Source organism: Pelodiscus sinensis, chromosome 6, assembly GCF_049634645.1.
Source record: "Pelodiscus sinensis isolate JC-2024 chromosome 6, ASM4963464v1, whole genome shotgun sequence".
Lineage (NCBI taxonomy): Eukaryota > Metazoa > Chordata > Testudines > Trionychidae > Pelodiscus > Pelodiscus sinensis.
This window is the reverse complement of record NC_134716.1, coordinates 84,264,679-84,285,588: the sequence shown is the minus strand read 5'-3', so window position 1 is coordinate 84,285,588 and position 20,910 is coordinate 84,264,679. Positions and strand designations below refer to the sequence as shown.

General features: G+C 45.3%; 1 protein-coding gene across 8 annotated transcripts in view; it reads left to right on the top strand.

Annotated features, from left to right (window-relative positions):
- Positions 1-20,910, top strand: part of ANKRD31 (ankyrin repeat domain 31) — a 195,420-nt gene that overhangs the window by 165,230 nt on the left and 9,280 nt on the right. For 6 of the 8 annotated variants that reach the window (XM_075932280.1, XM_075932281.1, XM_075932279.1 and 3 more), the window contains 3 exons: positions 2,541-2,681; positions 13,562-13,652; positions 20,110-20,319. In XM_075932280.1, coding sequence (XP_075788395.1) covers positions 2,541-2,681; positions 13,562-13,652; positions 20,110-20,319 — 442 coding nt within the window. Of the gene's footprint in view, positions 1-2,540; positions 2,682-12,799; positions 12,838-13,561; positions 13,653-20,109; positions 20,320-20,910 lie in introns of those variants that run through there. The other 2 variants (XM_075932284.1, XR_012904845.1) reach the window with 2 other exon arrangements.

Genomic DNA, 20,910 nt, shown 5'->3' with positions numbered 1-20,910 from the left:
GGCCAGCCAGAAGAGGAGGAGACAGAGACAGTGACCCTGTCCCTGGAGCCAGTGCCTGTGAGCCAGGATGTCTCCCAGGCCTCATCAGATGCTGGAGAGGGATCTTCAGGTGAGTGGTCCTAGTTTGTCACACACACAGGGTGGGGGAGACTGGCACACAGGGGACGGGATATGAGTGTCACTCGGGCTGCTCAGACTGGACATAGTGCTGCAGTCGGCACACATGGGACTACGTGCAGTATTAGTGTGCAGCATGCGGATGCAGCAGGCAGCCCCTGAACATGGGTGGGATCCAGCTGCCAAGCTCAGGGGAGGCCACACATGTCCTGCCCCGGGGGGAGGGGAGGCAGTGCCTCACATGTCCTGCCATGGGAGGGGCCCTCCCAGCACCTTCCATGACTGGAAGCAGGCTACCCACAAGGACGCAGGCATGACCCCAGACACACTGAGGAGTGTCACACACATCACACTGGAATGCCTGAACGTGTGAGGCACCACCTGCTCCCATGGGCAGCACTGCAAGCTGCAGGTGTGTGAGGGGACACCAGGGAGGGCCAGGCTGCTCCTGACTCATTTGCTGCCCATAAGGGGATCCCACTGTGGCCTGACACTTCCCTGGCCTACTTGTCCATGGGCCCGGGAGGGGGGATTGGGAAGCAGGCAGCACAATCCCCTGGGCACCTCGGGGCCCCTGTGTGGGAACACATGGCCTTGTTCCTGGGACATCCCCCTCCTCTGCCCTGAGAACTATTGGTCGCTACTCACAGAGGAGGGCACAGCCTCAGGGGCAGTGTCTGCATTGATGACTAACCACTCTCCCTCTGTGTTCTCCACAGCTGGACCAGCTGGAACTAAGGGCTGAACCACATCACCAGAGCCAGCCACCAGAGCCCGGGGGCCCCAAAGGCACGACATGCAGCAGACCCTGGCACAGAAGATCTGCAAGGACTCCCAAGTGGCGAAACCACGCAAGGGACCAGCTCATGCAGCACTTTGATAACGTGTGCCACCATGTCACTCATGATGGCACAACTGCCTGCTGTTACTGCTCCTGGCTTCCACCCTCTCCTCCCCCTGCTATGCCCATTCCCCCTCTGCCTGCCCCCCAGGTGATGCCCATGTCCCCTCCTTCTGCCCCCCCGCCATCCCTAACCCCGCTCCAGCCCCCCCTCCTGAGCACTCCACTGTCATCCCCGGACCCACCTGATCCCAACTCCGACGAGGTCCCCGCACCCGAGGTGGCACATCTAGCTGCCCCCCTTTCCCTCCAGGTTTTGAGCCCCCTCCACCCACCTTTTCTTACTGTAAGATAAATACAGACTTCATTTTGTTGGAAACCAAACAGGTGTGTTTATTGAGAGGTCATGGAAGGGGCGAAGGGAGGGGTTGTTGTGCTTCCCCACATCAAGGTGGGGCAACAGGCACCTGAAACACGCCTTGAGGTGGCCAAAGGCACATTCCACCTGGATCCAGGCCTGGTTTAGGGGGGCATTAAACCGGTCCCTGCTGGGGTCCAGGTGGCTGGTATAGGGTTTCATAAGCCACAGCATGAGGGGGTAGGCCACCTCCCTCACAATGAACAGAGGTATCTGCACATTCCCAACTGCAAAGTCATGGAGGATGAAGAATGTGCTCACCTCCAGCTTGCCATAGAGGATCGAGTTTCTAAAGATGCAGGCATCATGTGCCCTGCCCAACCATCTGACAAAAATGTCCGTGAAGCGTCCATGGTGGTCAACCAGGGCCTGCAGCACCATGGAGAAGTAGCCCTTCCTATTAATATACTAGGCCACTTGATGTTCTGGTGCTTGGATCGGGATGTGAGTCCCATCTATGACTCCAGTGCAGTTCTGGAAACACAGGGTGGCAAATGCGGCCACGATTGGGTCCAGGTCTCCCAGGTGGATGACCCTCTGCAGTAGGATCGAGTTGATGGCCCCTACGATCTGCAGAAGGAGACAAAGAAACACACAAAACAGCTGTTAGTTCGAATTAACTTTGTAGTGTAGACGTACCCAGATAGACTAACACTTCTACCCCTCTGAGACTAGTCCTACTAATAATCCCTATTCTGGGTTGCCCTATGGAACTCCCTGGCCTGTGTCTCTGCAAAGCTCCAGCACCAGCACTCGGAAGCAACTGGTGACCTAAAGCTCTGACTGAAGTGGTTCCGGGTAGTCTTTTATGCAAGAGAGCGTCCAATCAGTCTGGATGCTTTCACGCAAAAAAGAAGATCACTTTTTCGATGTGATTTTGTGTGTAGACGTTCTCTTTCAGAAGAAGTTTTCTCGGAAGATCTCTTCCAAAGAAAACTCCTTCTGAAAGAAGCTTGCAGTCTAGATGTAGCCTGAAATATTTATTTCAATTTATGATCATGGCATGAGTTTCCTTAAAAATGTAGAATAAAGAAAAGATGCAAAATAAATCTAGCTGCAACTTTTCAGTTGATTTGAACTTTTAGAATGTTGCTTAAATGTTAAGGATATTCATTTTGATTTGTCAATTTCATTTCAGTTGTTTTTCTTATTTTCATTTTTTAGGACTTCAGTCATAAAGTCACTCTTTTGGAAGATGGCAAAATCAGAACGAGTGATAATAGAACTTACGGGAATCCAGTTCAGTGGGTTAAAGCAGTGTTAGGAAATGATATTTCTGTGAGCTGGAAGTATGTGTGGAATAAGGTAGGCTCACTATCATTTCTAAACAATCTCTTACGAACTACTGTATTCTTTTGTAGAAAAATAACCCATCTCACTCTTACACATGATATTAACTTTGTGATCAGATGATAGGGAATTCCTCTAGTGTGAATGTTCTAAGTCATAAAGTACCAGACATCTAAGAACTCCCTCAAGATCTGCCAGCACTTTTGCAGCATTTGTCCCAGCTCATATGGACATTTGAACAGCTTTGCCCATCTTTTATCACTGGCTGCATCCTTTTAAAATTGCATTTTGTTCCATCAAGACACCAGCTCTCTACAAAGTGGACACTGCAACTTCTCAATACCCTTGGGGTATGTCTACACTAGCTCCCTAATTTGAACTAGGGAGGCTAATGAGGGTGACCGAAATTGCAAATGAAGCATGGGATATTTAAATATTATTCCTCCTGGAATGAGGTTTAACAGCTAATTCGAATTAAGGGCTTTATTTTGAACTCCCGTTTCACTACCGCGGGCAGTTATTCTGGGCTAGTCAATTTCCAAAATGGCAACTGCCTGGGAACATGCTAATGAAGTGCGGGATATTTAAATCCCGCCCTTCATTTGCAATTTTGGTCGCCATCATTAGCCTCCCTAGTTCGAACTAGGGGGCTAGTGTAGACATACTCTTGGATAGCAAATCACTGCATAGCTGCACCCTTATGAATGAGAGGCCAATGTTGCTTGCTTGAGAAGCACTCCCTCTATATGTATGTTGTATCCAGTTTGTATAAATGAAGCTCTGAGCATCATCTAGCCCAGGCCTGGACAAAATACCCTCCCTGGGCCAGATTTGGCCTGCCAAGCTGCCAGAGCTGGCCCACGGATGCAGTCTGGAGTCTCAGGCAGATTCCCTGCCTGCCTTCCACATGTTGCTGAGAGAAGTTGCTGCCATGTTCTGTTTGAACAGCTGCAAGCCTTCATGCACTGCTCCTGCCCCAGCACAATCCCATTGGCCGGGAGGCATAAGGGATCTGTGAAAAAAGGCTTTCTTTCTCAACAGATCCCCCTCTAGACTGCCGCTTTTTGCTGACAAAGTGCTGAGTCTGCAAAACGCGGTGGCCATTTTTGTGCAAATTAGGCACGGGATATTTAAATCCCTGCCTCATTTGCAATGTCGACCTGCCCAATCTGCATCCCTCTGCCGACAGAGGGATGCAATCTAAACATATCCATTCATATTTCAGCTCTATTTGATCTTAAAGATAAGATTTTTTTAATACTTGAGTTTGTGTCTTTTTATTTCTTTACAATAAATAAGGCTTGAAGAGGTTAAAGCATTTTTCCCGCTGATGTTTTAAGCTTATATATATATATATATATATATATATATATATATATATATATATATATATATATATATATATGAAGTCTATTACTCTCTGTTTTCATTGGGGGGTGACTCAGAACATGTCTATAGTGAGCTCTAACTCCTTTATTACAAGGGGTAATGGAAAAGTTTAATTAAATGGTGTTAATAAAAATATAAAGAGCTTTAAATAATCTTAACTATGCCTTAATCTCTCAGCTGCCGGTCTTTACTCTCTTGACTCTTATGTTATCCTTTGACTAGTTTAACAATTAAAATGTTTGATTTTAAAATGCTAAAAAATTTGGTTCTATTGTAGAACTCCTTTTCTTTCCATCCTCCATTTCTTCTTCCAGTGTTTGCTCATGTCCATTTCAGCTAGGTGTTCGCACGCTGCTTACATGGATTCCAGAGCTTTTTCCCTTAGCAGTTCCCGCCGGGCCAGCCAGCGAGCCCCTTGAAGTGGCACTGGCATATTGACATATATATATATACCCCTGCTGGCCCTCCACCCCCTCAGTTCCTTCTTCCCACCCATGATAGTAGCTGGAGCACTGGACTCCGTAGTTAGTCTGTCCCTTAGTGTTATGCAGTTCTTAGTTTAGATTAGTTTAGTAGTGTAAATAGTTTAAAGTTGACTGTTCTTATCAGGGGAGTTTTCCCTGTCTTATCTCTCTCCTCCTGCAGAGGGGCTGCATGGTTTTAAATAGTGTGTAAAGTTCTCTTAATCTATGCCCTGTGGCGATCCGCATGACTCCTGTCTGAAGTGCCTAGCAGAGGGCCATCACACAGACAGCTGTCAAATTTGCAAGAACTTTAAGCCGAGAACGAAGCGGGAGCACAATTTCCACCTGAAGCTCATTTTGATTGAGTCCACCCTTCAACCAGCAGCTCTGGAAGCGGCATCAGGTGTACGCAGCGAGCCGACTTCCCTTATAGAGCCTTCCTTGGCTCCAAAACACATAGCACCAGAGAAGCCTTCATCATCAAGGCAGCGGTCACAGTCTCCAGTGCTATCCAGGAAGAGGCAGCACAGGGGAAGATCCCCTACACAGCACAGCCTCAGTGTAGGCCACATAGATGGGCATGCGGCCGAGTCAGTGCATCAGGCAGCTCCCATACCACATCAGCACTGGTTGACCTCGATGCGCAGGGAGAGTCCAACACTGGACACGTTGATTGAAGAGGTCCAGTAGCTGTCAACTCCAGAGGCCTATGATGCGGCATGTGAGCTCATAGAGCTCACTTCATCCCCAGGACCAGTCACTATTACTGATGACAAACAGTGGCCTTCTCTGCCACCACCGGAACCAGCCATGCTGCCAGCACAGCCGAGAGCTCCTGTACACACACCACCCCCACAGCCTATGCCAGTCCCCATACTGGCACCGCAGCCACCCTCCATACTGGTGATTGGATCAGTGTCACCAATACCACCGGCCCCTTCAGATACCAGGGCACCAATTGCATCAGCACCACCTCTCATGGCACTGCACGCTCTGATACTGAATATGAGACCACCCTACACTTCAGTGCTGCTGGTGCAGAGCCACCCGATGCCACCACCAGCACTGCCAATTACATTACTGGCACTGACCCATAGATGGAAACCAGCAGTGATGGGCTTAGATAGGTCATCTCATAGCTCTCCGGTACCATCACAGCACCGCCTTGTTCAACCTCGGACTATTCCTCTGAGTCAGATGCAGACTTGGATGTCTGCTCAACATCACCTGTTATGAGTTTGCAGGGCGAGAGGCACCCCTGCAAGCTCATAACAGGTGCAGGCCTCGTCCATGGCGTTCATCGCTCAAGTGCCCATTCTCGAGATCTACAGGCTAGGGATGATGCAGCCTTTTGTAGGGCTGTGTTGCAGTCCACTACAGATTAGGCTTCTGACCCCACCTCCTGTGGTACTGCTAGGGAGTCACCTAACTGGAATGGACATGAGCAAGCACTCATGAAGAAGAAAAAACAGTTACTTATCTCATAACTGTTGTTCTTCTTCAAGTGATGTCGCCATGGGTGCTCCACTGTAGGTGCTGGGCTTGCTCCAGCACTGCAGAATGGAGATTTTTCCAGTAGCAGTACTCGGCTGGACTGCGCATGCACGGTGTTGTCTCGCAGCGTTCGCGCTCTTTTGTGTGAGTGAACAGTCCGGTCCTCACCAGCTCCTCTCAATTACCTCAGGATGCAGACAGAGGGAACTGGTCTCCTCAACTTCCCTCCTTATTGAGAGATTGTTCTTGTTAAAAGTTACTATTCTTCCTGGTTTTACTTCTTCATATCATTCCTCCTAATTTAAAAAAATAATAATACCCTGAAGTTTTTCCTCTCCCGTTCCTATGTCCGTTTTTCCTAGGATCCCCTACAAGTAGTTTTACATAGTTATATATATAGGATAGAGATAGTTTCTGGTTCAACCAAAAAATAAATAAATCTTTTCCACTTAAAGATTGGAAATGTCGTCCTCGCCCGGCTTTAAGAAGTGCGACACTTGCCACGAGGCAGTGCCCACCTCTGACGGACATTCCTCATGTATCCACTGCCTCGGGGAAGCTCATGTCCCACAGAAGTGCCTACACTACACAAAATTGACCACAAGGGCCCGACGGGACAGTGAAATGAGGCTGCAGATGATTTTGTTTGATAAAGCCCTCTAGCTGATGCGCTCGGAGTCAGCCTCAGCAGATAAGCACCCAAAATGTAGGACTTCGTCTCCTACTGCTGTTTCACCCAAAAGATTGTGGGCATCACCGGCCAGGTCTTTACCAGCCACTTTGCTCGGCAGAGTTAGCAGAGGAAATAAGCCCGGTACTTCAGGCACTGCGAAGCTGCGTCTAAAGACCTCTGCAGCACGAAAAGCCAAAAAAACAGCAGAAGCGGCACCGACAGCGGCACCAAGGGTTGCCTCGGCACTGCCCGCTACTAAACCTTTGGTACCGAAGGACTCCTCCATGCTGAGGTCATCATCGGCACCAGTGGCGGCGACTTTGGCACTGGCGGCTACCTCTGTTTCAGAGCAGGGATCAGCACCGAGATCTACGGCACCGGCACCAGTGGTGCTGACTCCGCATACAAGCAGCACTGAACCACATCTCTCAGCACTGAGTACTCCTCCACACCGGAGTCGTTCCCGATCACCAGTATTTTCACTGGCTCCGTCGCCTTCCCCATCGGCACCGCGCTTCCCGAGATCTTACAGCACAGGGCGCCGCCAATCACCATACTCTCCATACCACAGGCTGCCCTCCCCATTTTTAGCAGCCTACAAGGACCACTGTCAATCCCATCATCGACACTTCTCTGGCTTCCTCTAGAGCATTGTACATCCGCACCCACTCTCCCCGTTCTCCTCACACATGCCATTGGGAGCACGGCCAACTTACTTATTCTGACAGGTGCTCACCACTTGACAGACTTTACCACCGTGATGACCGTTACCACCATTATTCACCCAATAGATACTCGTACCACTATAGGTCCAGATTTCATGGAAGGTCATACTGTGACTGTACATCTCCCAGACACTCCCCAACTCCAGCTCCTCCCACCCCAATGGGACAACCTGCATCTCCACAACAACTTCCATCAGAGCCAGATGATACCCACCTTTCCATCACCGAGAAGCATCCACCGGAAGCGTCCCCTACTGACCTTTCTTATTCTCCAGATGAAGCCATCATCCCTGGAGATGTTTCCCCGCTGGACGACCTTTGGCAGTTCCAAGAGCTCTTCAAGTGGGTGGTGGTAAGCCAGGAGATATCGTTGGCTGAAATAAAGGACAAGCAACATCGTCTTCTCAAAAATCTCCAGCCCCAACATAGATCGAGGATAGCTATACCCCTGGATGATGCAATATTGGAGATTGCAGAAGAAATCTGGCAAACTCTGGCCTCCGTACTGCCGAGCAGCAAGAAAGCTGACAGGAAGTATTTTGTACCTTCTAAAGACATGAATTCCTCTTTACCCATCCTCAGCCCAACTCCTTAGTGGTGGATGCGGTCCATCAAAGGTCAAAAATGCCACAATACAAACATGCCTCTTCAGACAAAGACACAAAAAGACTTGATTTATTGGGTAGAAAAGTTTATGCATCTGCAACGCTCACACTCAGAATAGCCAATTACACCGCACATCTCTCCAATCACATTTCACAAAGCTGATACCACTGCTGGACCATCTACCAGAGTCCAAAAGGTCCATATTAAAATCAGTTGTGCAGGAGAGCTACATGTCGGCGAGGACAGTGCTCCAGATAGCAATGCAGGTGACGGATATAGCAGCCCGGTCCATGGCTATGGCAGTAGTCATGAGGTGAGCATCCTACCTCCAGGCGGCGGGGGTCTCAAAAGACCTACAAAATAAAGTCAAAGACTTACCATTTGATAGAGACAAATTATTCGCCGAAAAGACAAGACAGCGTGTTACATTTGTCCAAAGACTCACGCACCAACCTTTCGGACATTGGGTATGTATACCCCACCATACAGGAGATGTTGTTATACTCCTTACCAATGGCGTTGCGATTACCCATATGTCAGGCAGCAGTGGCAGCAACAACAATGGACCTTCAATCAGCAACGTTCGCGCCAAAGACCCCAGAGGCGTTGAAACCTGGGCAACCGTACACAGACCCCACTGAACAACAAACAGCAGGTTTGATGTCTTGGTTGGGGGTACGCAGACAGTCTCCTACAACAGCAGCAGTCATCACTCTCACCTCTTCCACCAATGCCTAAGGCTGTTTTACCACCAATGGGCCACAATCACCGCAGACAAGTGGGTGTTGGAAATAGTTCAATCTGGATATTCCATACCCCTCCTCATTATTCCCCCCACTACTCCCGCCCCTATCCAAGGCTGGCTTTAGGAAGTGCGGGGCCCAGTTCAAACGGTTTTGGCGGGGCCCCCCACCCAGGATTTTTTGTTGAGCAAAAAGAAAACCACCCACACAAACCACAACCACACACAAATATCACATCAGAAGTAGATCTGATCAAAATGTATACCAATGTAGTTGAACATTTAAAAAAATACCATCCTTTATTATGCAAAATTTTACACAAAATTAAATCAGTTGCCTTAAGTGTAGGTCAAATATTTTCAATTGCAAACTATCCAATTTTTTCAATAAAGTTTAATTTTTAAAAAGTTACCAGGGAGCGTTGCAGTTTTCTGTTACAATGATTTACTTTTTAAATAGCAAAAATTCAGTCTTTGTTAAGAAAGTGTTAGTTCTGTGGTCAAATTCCAGTCCTTGATTTCACTAGGTAATATGGTACCTCACCACACCATTGCCTCCTTTGCACTGCCCTTCAACACATTGCCTGCATGTTGAGTCTAAGGTCAGTCTACACAAGATTTTATCAATGATTTTTGCTCAAGCGATCACTGAGACAAGACAAGGACTCTCACTTGATTCTAGTCAGCTCTTCCTTTAAACACTGGGGCTGCATCTAAACTGTCATGATTTTCTGCAAATGCTTTTAACGGAAAAGTTTTCCGTTAAAAGCATTTGCAGAAAAGAGCGTCTAGATTGGCACAGACACTTTTCTGCAAAAGCACTTTTTGTGGATAAGCGTCCGTGCCAATCTAGACGTGCTTTTGCGCAAAAAAAGCCCCGATCGCCATTTTCGCGATCAGGGTTTTTTTGTGCAAAACAAATCTGAGCTGTCTACACTGGCCCTTTTGTGCAAAAGCTTTTGCGCAAAATGACTTTTGCCTGAATGGGAGCAGCATAGTATTTCCGCAAGAAGCACTGATTTCAGACAGTAGGAAGTCAGTGTTCTTGCAGAAATTCAAGCGGCCAGTGTAGACAGCTGGCAAGTTTTTCCGCAAAAGCAGCTGCTTTTGCGGAAAAACTTGCCAGTCTAGACACAGCCTGGATGTAAAGGGTCAGATATAACTGAGGATTCCCAAATAGACTCTACGCCACCAGAAATAAAACCTGTTTCCATCTTCTGTGACTTTCAGTTATATGTGACAATTGATTAACAGATGGCAGTAGATAGCTCATTCAGACCACTGGCTGATAATAGTTAGTCACCCTGACCAGTCATTAACCAGAGTCATGGACTCACCCTACTCTCCATTGTCTCTATGATTCTCTGATGACCTGTGACAAAAAAGGAGGGCGGAAAGGGAAACTGAAGGGAGAGACCTCTCTAAATTCACCAATCAAAGAGCAGTATTGCCAACCCAAAAATCACAAGGAACGCCTACACAAAGTTATGAGACTGGTCTACAAATCATAAGATTTTTTTAAAAATAAAACATGTGGGATTTTTATTGGCCTTTTGTTTGCGTATTTAGGGTTCATGTTTTAAAGCTTTCTTCCTTAGCTGTAAGGCCCAGAAGTATAGAGAACGTTTTTTAAATGGAAGCTGAGATTCCTACATAATCAATTGACTCCAGGTCTTTAGAAAAACACCAAGGCTGTGTCTACATTGGCCCCTATTCTGTAATAGGGATGCTAATGTAGCACTTTGGAATAGGCAAATCCGCGGGGGATTTAAATATCTCCCGCGGCATTTGCATTAACATGGCTACCGCTTTTTTCCGGCTGGTAGATTTCAAAGTAGGAATAAGAGATCCTCCGGAAAAGAGCTTATTTTCTGGAGGATCGCGTCCAGACTGGCGCTTTTCTCCGGCTTATCTACCAGCCGGAAAAAAGCAGCAGCCATGTTAATGCAAATGCCGCGGGGGATATTTAAATCCCCCGCGGATTTGCCTATTCCAAAGTGCTACATTAGCATCCCTATTACGGAATAGGGGCCAATGTAGACACAGCCCAAATGTTTTGAGACTCATGGTAAAACAGTGGAGGAATTCTTGTGACCCCATACTTTGCCCACAGTATAAATAAAAAAAAACAACCACACACACACACACACACACACACACACACACACACACACACACACACACACACTATCTTCTCCACTACACATCCTGATAGATACTGCAAATGAGGAACTGAATTCAAATGAGGAAATGAGCTCCTGATATGAACAGGTATCATCCTAGTTTTTCATATTTGAGATGGGTTACCAGGAATCTTGATCCATGCATTTATTGGATTGTGAAAGAGAAAGGAGGGGAATTAGTGTAGATAAATGTTCAAATAATAATACAAAAAAGCCTGAAGGAATTAGGACAGGGCTCCTACATCTCACATTCAGAACTGACTAGGTCACTTATGACCAGATTTTCAAAGGTGTGTAAAGTTCAGATAGCTATCTTTGAAGATCCGAGTTGGCAACTGTCTCTTTAGGAGCTTAATTACCTTTGACAATCTGAGCTTAGATTTCCAAGTCCAGTTTTCAAAAATGACTTTAGTCACTCAAGTGCTTTTGAAAATTTTAACTGGGGGCCTAAAGAGACAAAAATAGACAAAAGGCAGGAGATATGGTATTCCTTTTAAAAATGTGTGACATCTATTTTTAACTAAATTTTATATTATTTTTCTCCCAGGGGCAACTGACCCCTCCGGCCCCCTCACTACGCCACACCCCCCACCTTCCTGCAGATCTATCATCTTATGCATGTGCAAGGTCTGTGAGAGCCGTCCCATGACTCTGCAGTTAGTGTCTGCCGGCTTCTGGGTGGTGTCTCAATGCTGCCACATTCACCTCCAAAGAGGGGGCTTCCCAAAGCAGGCCCTTGCTGCAGACCCCCAAGGCATCCACAGGTCCAGTCTCCTTTCAATGGGCCCACTTCCCAGGACTCATTGATCTTGGATCTGGCTTCCATCCCCTCTCCAACCTTTGCATCTGCCCAGAGGTGCTCACCTTCCGCCTTATCCATTCCCACATCATTCACCCCACAGGGACATTCTCTGCTTCACTTGTCCTAGGGACTATTCTACCGAGACGCAACACAAAGTTTCCATGTAAAAGGACTCAATACAAAGCTAAAAACTTCAATGAGAGAATGATTAATACGCTTCCCTTCTACGGTGGAGAGCACATATGGGCACCATATCCGCCCAGGGCCGACGGTCACCATCAGAGACACAACTCCACATAAACCTTTTGGAACTTCCAGCAATCTTCAATGCCTGCAGATACGTTCACGACCACATCCACAATACCACAGTGAGAATCATCACAGACAATGTCGCAGCAATGTATTATGTAAACCATCAAGGCAGAGCTTGATCCCGCTCCCTCTGTGCGGAAGCAGTCCGGTTTTGGAACTGATGCATTCACCACGGAATCACACCTGTGGCGTCTTACTTACCTGGAACCACGAAAGTTGCAGTGGATTTTCTCAGCAGGCACTTCGCTCTGGATCATGAGTGGGAATTGCACAATGGGATCCTCCATATTCTCGCCCGATGCTGGGGCACTCCCCTAATAGATCTCTTTGCCACTCATCCCAACAAAAAATGCCAAAAGTACTGCTCCAGAACCAGACTCGGCCCCAGCTCTCTAGAAGATGCATTCCTCGTCAATTGGAAGGGACCAATTGGAAGGGGTGGGGTAGCCCCTGCACGGCGGAGGGTTACTTTTTGATTTTTACAGCTTGAGCTCGGGCCCAATAGGGTCCAAAAGTACCTTAAAACCTTCTCCTGGATGAGGAGCTCTTATAGTGTCAAAGTCTGGTTGCGGTAGCTCTTATAGTGTCCAAGTTTTTAGCGCACAAACTTACAAACATTCTCCTTTATATATTAGATTTGTACTTTCTTCTGTGGTAGATTTAGTACATTATGTATCGGTCCTCCTTCAGCGTTGGCTCTTTAACTTTCCCACAACAATGCATGTTTCCTTTTATCTTTTTAGATCCTGGGAAGCTTTGTTAAGGCACAACAAAAGAAAAGGTAGTTGGATCCTGACAAAACTAGTAACTCCTCAAAACCCAAGTAGATAAAACCTTTTCCCAGTACCAAAATGATTGTATGTGGGATTGAACTCATGTGTCATGGCTAGTAAGCTCCCATAGATCTGATATTCAAAATTAGACATCTTGCAAAAATTGCATTTCATGTATGCATTATTGATACCAGGGATGTGAAAGTGTAAACTGTTACATGCAGTGCCCCTCCCTCACACTGCTGCCTCTGTATCAGAAGCAGTGGGGGAGTGATTCTGTGGGAAGCCAGCTTAAAAGCCAACTCCTTGCGAGTACCAGTTCCCTCTTGATCCTTCCTTCCACCCCCGCTACTGCGTCTGTATCAGAGGCAGCAGTGTGTGTCGGAGGGAAGACAGCTCTGCAGGAGTCAGTGCTTGCAGGGAGCCAGCTTAAAAGCTGACTTTCCACGCACACCAGCTCCCAGGGAGTGGCATCCCCCCCTGTGTAAACATGTAACTGCTGAAATTTTATAGCCGTTACGCATTTACCAGAATAAATACATTTTAACATCCCTAATTGATACAAATTATGTATTTAAAAATGTACTTGCTATAAGTAGTAGCATTCGCAGATTAGACCCACACTTGCATGCACCTAATTTCAAAATAAACCTAATATTTTTTACTCTTATATCACGAAAACACAAGGTATATGAAATAACTAATAATTTATATAGATTTATTTGTACACAGGTCACATACCTTGGAACAGAGCTGTCAAAAATTGAAGAAGCATGTATTCCTAATGAACCAGAATTACCATCACAACAAAAACAATCTTCTGGTATGTACAGACTAAAACTTAATTTCCAGTTTGACTGGAAGTAGCAGAAAGTGGTTTTTAAAATGCTCAAACTTCCACAGTTCACTCACTCCTTACTAATTTGTTTTGGGAATTACCCTTATCACATGCCTTGGCTATGAAAGAGTTATTTCAGAAATTGATCTGCATGGTAAAATAAATATTCCCTTCTCTCCTTAAACAGTGCAATGTGCTGAAGGAGTCATTTTGACTGAATACACTGAATGCAAAATAATTGTATTTAAAATTATTTAAAATGTAGAAAAATTAAAGTTTTATTAATCATTGTAATTGTTGTGCTAAAATTCAGGTATGTAAACTATGCTTTTCAAACAGAAGAAATAAACTGTTTAGGTGAAGACCCCTAGAAATTCTCAAAAGACAAGTTATTAACCTGAGTTTTTATCTCTCTAATAATATACATGGACAATAAAGCAAAGTATATTAATTTGAAGATCCACAAAGGGACTTAGGCATGGCAACACTAAGTATTGCCACAGCTAACCTTTAAGCAGCTAGATGAACCCAAGAACACCACTGCAACGCACAACACATGAGTTTAGTGCCTGGGTTCTCGAAACATTAACTCAGGAGAGTTCCCTTTAAGATTTTCCATCCATGAGCGGAGTTAGTTATGTGCGCGTGTGTTGATGTATGACACCTGCCAGCCAGTGTTCTGTAGCAGGTGGGGGAGCAGAATTTTTTCTGTTCTCTCCATGGCACACCTCCAGCTGCCTCGCAACATACTGATGTGCCGCAGAACACACTTTAAGAAACGCTGCATTAGATGGCCAACGGGAGATGCCAATCAGAGGGGTGTATACTAAGTCTTGTCCATCTAACCAAGATATGCACCTAAGTCCAGTCTGCAGGAGATGCCTCCTCTGCTAGCAGTCTACACACCAGGGGCAGATAGGCATGCCTTTCTCATAAATTGCATGCAGGGCCTGATCTGGCAGATATTCTCAGAGGGCATCTAATCATACAAAGTAGCTGAATGAGGAGAAATACCTCCGTTATGACCATTAGCTCTGTGGTTAGGATGTTCACTGAGGCTACGACTACACTATGAGTTTTCTCCGCAAAAAATATGCTAACGAGGGACTCATTTGCATGAGTTGTGATCTCATTTGCATATTTTCTGCTGATCCGTTTTTGCACTGGGGAAAAAGGGGGTTTTGCTCAAAAAGAAAATGTCCACACTGCTTGTTTTTGTGCAAAAACTCAGTGTAAAAACGGATCAGCAGAAAATATGTAAATGAGATCGTGATTCATGCAAATAAATCCCTCATTTACATATTTTTTTGCCGAGAAGACTCATAGTGTAGACATAGATTGAGGATGTTTAACTCCCCTTTTACCTGATGAGAATAGATTTGAATAGAGTTCTGCCACTTTCAGTCACTGAGCTAAAGGTTATAAGGCAAGTCTTCCTCCTCCAGCAGTTTTATACAGAATTAAGAACACATTTTTTCTAGTGAATACAAGGCCTTATACATTACCTTTGTCTTTGCCATAGCTGGGGGATCAGGTCCAAAAGTTTATCTCAGTGTTAGTTCAGTCGTGTGATGAATTGTTGACTTCAGTGGATTGCATGGATGTGAGAGCAGAATTTCCACCACTATATGTAATAGTGTGTATTTCTGTTCTCCTTGAACCAAATCATGGAATCTTTATGTAGCTTATACTTTTGACTCTTCTTCAGACAAAATTTACATAGCGATCAATAAAAACAATAAGGTGTCTGGTGGCACTTTAAAATCTAACTGATTTATTAAGAGGAGTCCTATGGCACCTTAGAGATTTAACAGATTTATTAGGGCATAAGATTTCATGGACAAAACCCATTTCATCAGATGAATTGGAGTGAAAGTTACAGAAGCAAGGGTGTATATAAGGAAGAAGTTGCTTGTGTTAATGAAACTAATCAAGTCAGGATGGAAGTGGGTCATTCACAGCATTTGGTGTGAAGATGTAAATATCCAGAGAAGGGAAATTGCCTTTGTAATGCATTAACCAATTGAGATCCTTATTCAATCCTAAATTAATAGTGTTGTATTTGCAAATGAATTCCAGTTCAGCTATCTCCCTTTGTAACTAGTTTTTTAAATTATTTTCTAGAAGGATGGCTATTTTCAAATCCATTACTAAATGTCTGGAGAGGTTACACTTGTTTTTGCAGGAAGGTTACTCGTTGTTTTGGCAAATGAAGACTAACACAGCTATTCTTCTGAAGTTTATTAGGGTATTAGATCATAAGCTTTCGTAAGCTACAACTTACTTCCTCAAATGCTGAAAAGAAAAAGGCTAAAAAAAAGATACAGAGATGGGACTGTGACATCAGTGCTAGTTGAATCAGAGCAGATGTAGCTCATCTCCAACAGTGGTGAGAAGTTCAGAATACTTGAATGGGAAATTACCTATCATAATGCCAGAACCACTCTATGTGTTTGTTTATACTTGTGGGCTACGTCTATAATCCAACGCTATTTCGGGATACACGAATATCCCAAAATAGCTATCCTGTGGCTTGACAGCAAGCCCGTTATTTCAGGCTCACTATTTCAACTTCCCTGTAAACCTCATTCCATGAGGAGTAAGGGACATTTCGGAATAGCAGGTTATTTGAAATTATGAAATAAACTATTTCGAAATAAGATTGAAATAAAACATGCAATTTGCGTAGCTCAAATTGCATATCTTATTTTGAAATACAGTGCACTATAGGCTTAGCTGTGAAGTCTAACCAGTTCTATGGCTACTGCTATAGTGAACTAGCCACACACAACCGACCAAATAGCCACATTTTTCAAGCCAACTAGCCACACTCAACCACCAAATAGCCACATGTGGTTAGTAGCTAGTGATGAACCAGAGGTTCGAGGATTGTCTAAGGGTGGATTTTTGTGGCAAGGGACTGGGGCTGCGAAGGAGGAAGGCCCGAGACTTAAATGCACTTAACCAATTACAACTTTATTAACTACAATTTGATTATATTAAATCACTGTCTCTGATTCGTCTTAGACAGCGCAGCATGCAAAAAAAAGAATATAACAAATAAAACCAATACAGCAATAATAAAATCTCCTCCTGTAGCCAATCCTTCCATGGTTATCTTTGAACAGCTGGTGCAGTTAGTCATTAATCTACATATACTTAACAACCTCTAAATATGAAATGGTTAATACAATACAGTAAGCCCAGAAACGATTACGATTCACAGACACAAAGTAACGCGTAGCATGCTCCGGATTCGTACACCCTTTCGTGATTCGGTGGGTGGGAGGTGGCCTTGGGTGATCAACCCCTCAGCCAGGCTGGACAATACGTGCCTTCTATTTTTTGATACGGAACCTCCTCGAGCTTAGGGCTCAGGGTGCTTTATACTATAATTTTGACATCCGGTGCCATATTAGGGTTCAGCTTTAGCTGAAACAATGATTTGATATCCGGTACCATATTAGGGTTCCTTCCTGTTTGATATGACGTCTGCCTCAAGGCATTGCGGTCAGTGCCTGATGCAGACATGACTGGCACACGTGAAAGCTAGCTATGTTTTTTCTTTCCCTGTTCCAGGTGCTTGTTAATTGGTGTTTTATGACAGCTCATTTCCTTTATTCCTATCTTGTCCTGTTTTTAGTGCTCGTTAACCTAACTTTTTTCCCTACTCTTATCTTCCTGGCCCAGGTGCTTGCCAAGTTCAAGTTCCATTTACTGGGGACTGCGCTGGGGCTTGAAGGCCCCTGGCACGGGTGCTTGCCAAGTCCAATTCCGTTTACTGAGAACCGTGCTGAGCACCCGAGGGAATTCAAGCTCTGTCTCTGGATCCGCTTCAGCGGCCTGTGTTTTTCTTGTAAGGGACTTTTGTGTGGCAGTATGGGCAATACGCGCGAGGCCGTGGTCAAAAGGACCTGCTATACGACAGCTAGCATGTTGGAAGCACAGGTTTACATGTTTGTTGCATATGAATTCTAGCTCAGGAGTATTTCTCTGCAGTCTGTTTTTGCAGTTTTTCTGTCTAAGAATGGCAACTTGCAAATTTGAGCAGGGAGGTTAAATACTTCCCCACTAGATTTTGGCTTTTGCCATTCTTAATGTGTGATTTGTGTCCATTTATTCTTTTGCAGAGAAACAATCCAGTTTGTCCGATGTACATGGCAGAGGGGCATTGTTGGCACATGATGGCATATATTATATTAGTAGATGTGCATGTGAATGAGCCTTTGATGGATAGCTGATGTGGTTAGATTCTGTGATGGTGTCACTAGAGTAGCTGTGAGGACAGAGTTGCCAACAGGGTTTGTTGCAGAGGTAGGTTCCTGGATTAGTATTTCTGTTGTGGTGTGTGAAATTGGTAGTGATTGTTTCCCTCAAGTTGGGGGGCTGTCTGTAAGTGAGGACTGGCCTGCCTCCCAAGGTCTGTGAGAGCAAGGGATCGTCATCTATGATAGGTTATAGATCCTAGAGGACGTGTAGGAGAGGTTTTAGCTGGGGACTGTAAGGGTATGTCTAGACTACATGCCTCTGCCGACAGAGGCATGTAAAATAGGCTACCTGACATAGTCAATGAAGCAGGGATTTAAATATCCCTGGCTTCATTAAAATAAAAATGGCCGCCGCGCTGTGCCGGCTCAGCTGATCGTCGGCAGAGCTCATGAGTCAAGACACGGATTGGTCGACAGGGGAAGCCTTTGTCGACCATTCCTGTAAATCTCGTTTCATGAAGCATAAGGGAGCGGTTGACAAAGGCTTCCCCTGTCGACCGATCCGCGTCTTGACAATCAGCTGAGCCGGCACAGCGCGGTGGCTATTTTTATTTTAATGAAGCTGGGAATATTTAAATCCCCACTTCATTGACTATGTTGGGTAGCCTATTTTACATGCCTCTGTTGGCAGAGGCATGTAGTCTAGACATACCCTAAGTAATGACTAGTGATGTTCTGTTGCTTTCTTTGTTAGGCCGGTCCTGTAGTACAGTAGTTCCCAATTGCCAGTCTGTGGACCAGTGCCAGACCATGAACTGCTGATTGCTGGACTGTGGCACGCTACTAGGCCACACCCATGTCAGTTGCTCCGGGCCCAGGGCTGGGGTATACCCTGGGAACGTGGCTGATGGCTGCCGGGGCTGAAGCTGGCTGTTTGCGGCAGCTCTGGGGTCTGGAGCTGGGGTACACCCAGAGCCACTTGCACAGCTGCCGGCTTTGGCTCCAGCAGCCACCACGTGGCGGACAGCTGTTCACAGTGGCTCTAGGGGCTGGGCCTTTGATTTTAGGCAAATATGCAAATGAATGTGCATAATGATATGCAACTAAAATGTTACCCATCTGCCTAAAGTTTGTGAATAGGTTTGTCAGTACATGGTATAAAAAAGGCCAGGAATAATTGGTGTGATAGATGACTTCTAGGTATTTAATAGAATTTTACTAAAGAAAAGCCATGTAAAAGTTAATGTCCAGTCCTGCAATTGACTCAGCTCCTGTTAATGTGACTATATGGGGGAACAGGGGACTAGGCATGCACAGCAAGTTACAGAATCTCACACTACATTGAGAATGTTAGGATGTGTTCCTGTGTTTAATTGTAAGCCATAATGGCATCAATAGGTCTCTGTGTTAATGTAGGGGTTTGGTAACATTGTAAATTGCAGAATTCAGATTTTGCTGATCTGGAACATTAAACATCACACCACAATGGCGGTCCCTTTTTCAATCCACAAAGAAATTTCTGCTATAAAATGCATCTGCAAAGCAGGATACATTCGGTTTGTTAGAATACATTTGTTTAATTCTCTAATTAATTTCAATTCTGTAATTACACTAATTATATTTGTAATTATACGTACTTAGCTCACTAAGGGTATGTCTACACTACCCCGCTGGTTCGAACTAGCAGGGTAATGTAGGCATACCACACTTGCAAATGAAGCCCAGGATTTGAATTTCCCGGGCTTCATTTGCATAAGCAGGGCTCCGCCATTTTTAAATCCCCGCTCGTTCGAAGCCTGTGCCACGTGGCTACACGCGGCACGAACTAGGTAGTTCGAACTAGGCTTCCTAGTTCGAACTAACGTTACTCCTCGTGGAATGAGGAGTAACGGTAGTTCGAACTAGGAAGCCTAGTTCGAACTACCTAGTTCGTGCCGCGTGTAGCCGCGCGGCACAGGGTTCGAACGAGCGGGGATTTAAAAATGGCGGAGCCCCACTTATGCAAATGAAGCCCGGGAAATTCAAATCCTGGGCTTCATTTGCAAGTGCGGTATGCCTACATTACCCTCCTAGTTCGAACTAGGAGGGTAGTGTAGACATACCCTAAGAGAGCCCAATTAAGTCAAACTTTTTCACTCAAGCTTTATCATGAATCTTTGTTTCATAGGACCTGCATGCACTAAATAACATATCAGTTTGTGGAAGAAATTTGTCTTAATTTTTTTCACTACCAGGGATGAATTTTGTAACACTGGACCCAGGCAGTTCCACGCAGTGCCACCTCAATACCAGTAGCAATTCCACCTTTCAGTGCTCCAGGGACTGTGAAGCAGACAATATGCTACAAAATGTTCCACTACTTCCACAAATAGAAGAAACAAGAATACAACCAGCCCTTGAAATAGAAGCTGTGGAAGTACCATTTATGTTGAGAGAATTAAGAAGTAAGACATTTTCTTTGGTACTAGCTGGGAAGCCTCATGGAAAGGAGAAGGAGGAAGGAGGCCGGCTCCCCATTCTTACAGGCTCCCACCTGCCCTCCCCAGCCCATGCTGCTGCCTCTGATACAGAGGCAGCAGAGGGGGGAGGGCAGCAAACTCCCCGCACATACCGGCTCCCACAGAGCTGCCTCCCCCTTGCATGTAAATGTGTAACCACTGAAAATTTCAGCGCTTACATGTTTAGCAAAATAAATGCATTTTAACATCCTTTGTCCAAAGATCCTGGGAGACAATGGGTAATCCAGGAAGTATCATTTAATACAGAAATGTTAATGGTTACATTCATATCTCTAATGAATATAGGAAAAGACAGAAAATAAAGTTCAACTAGGGGGCTGCATCCCATGCTCACTATGCTCACCAACCCCCCTGTCTCTGGCCACTTTCATGGACAGAGAGCCTGATGACATTATTCTGTCATGTGGTAGGAAAAACGTCTTTATATAGAGAGAGAGACAATTATTGCATATGACTGTGGTGTTTGTGAAGATTTTTAATGAAGGATTGTATACTGCATTTCTGTCAAATTAACAA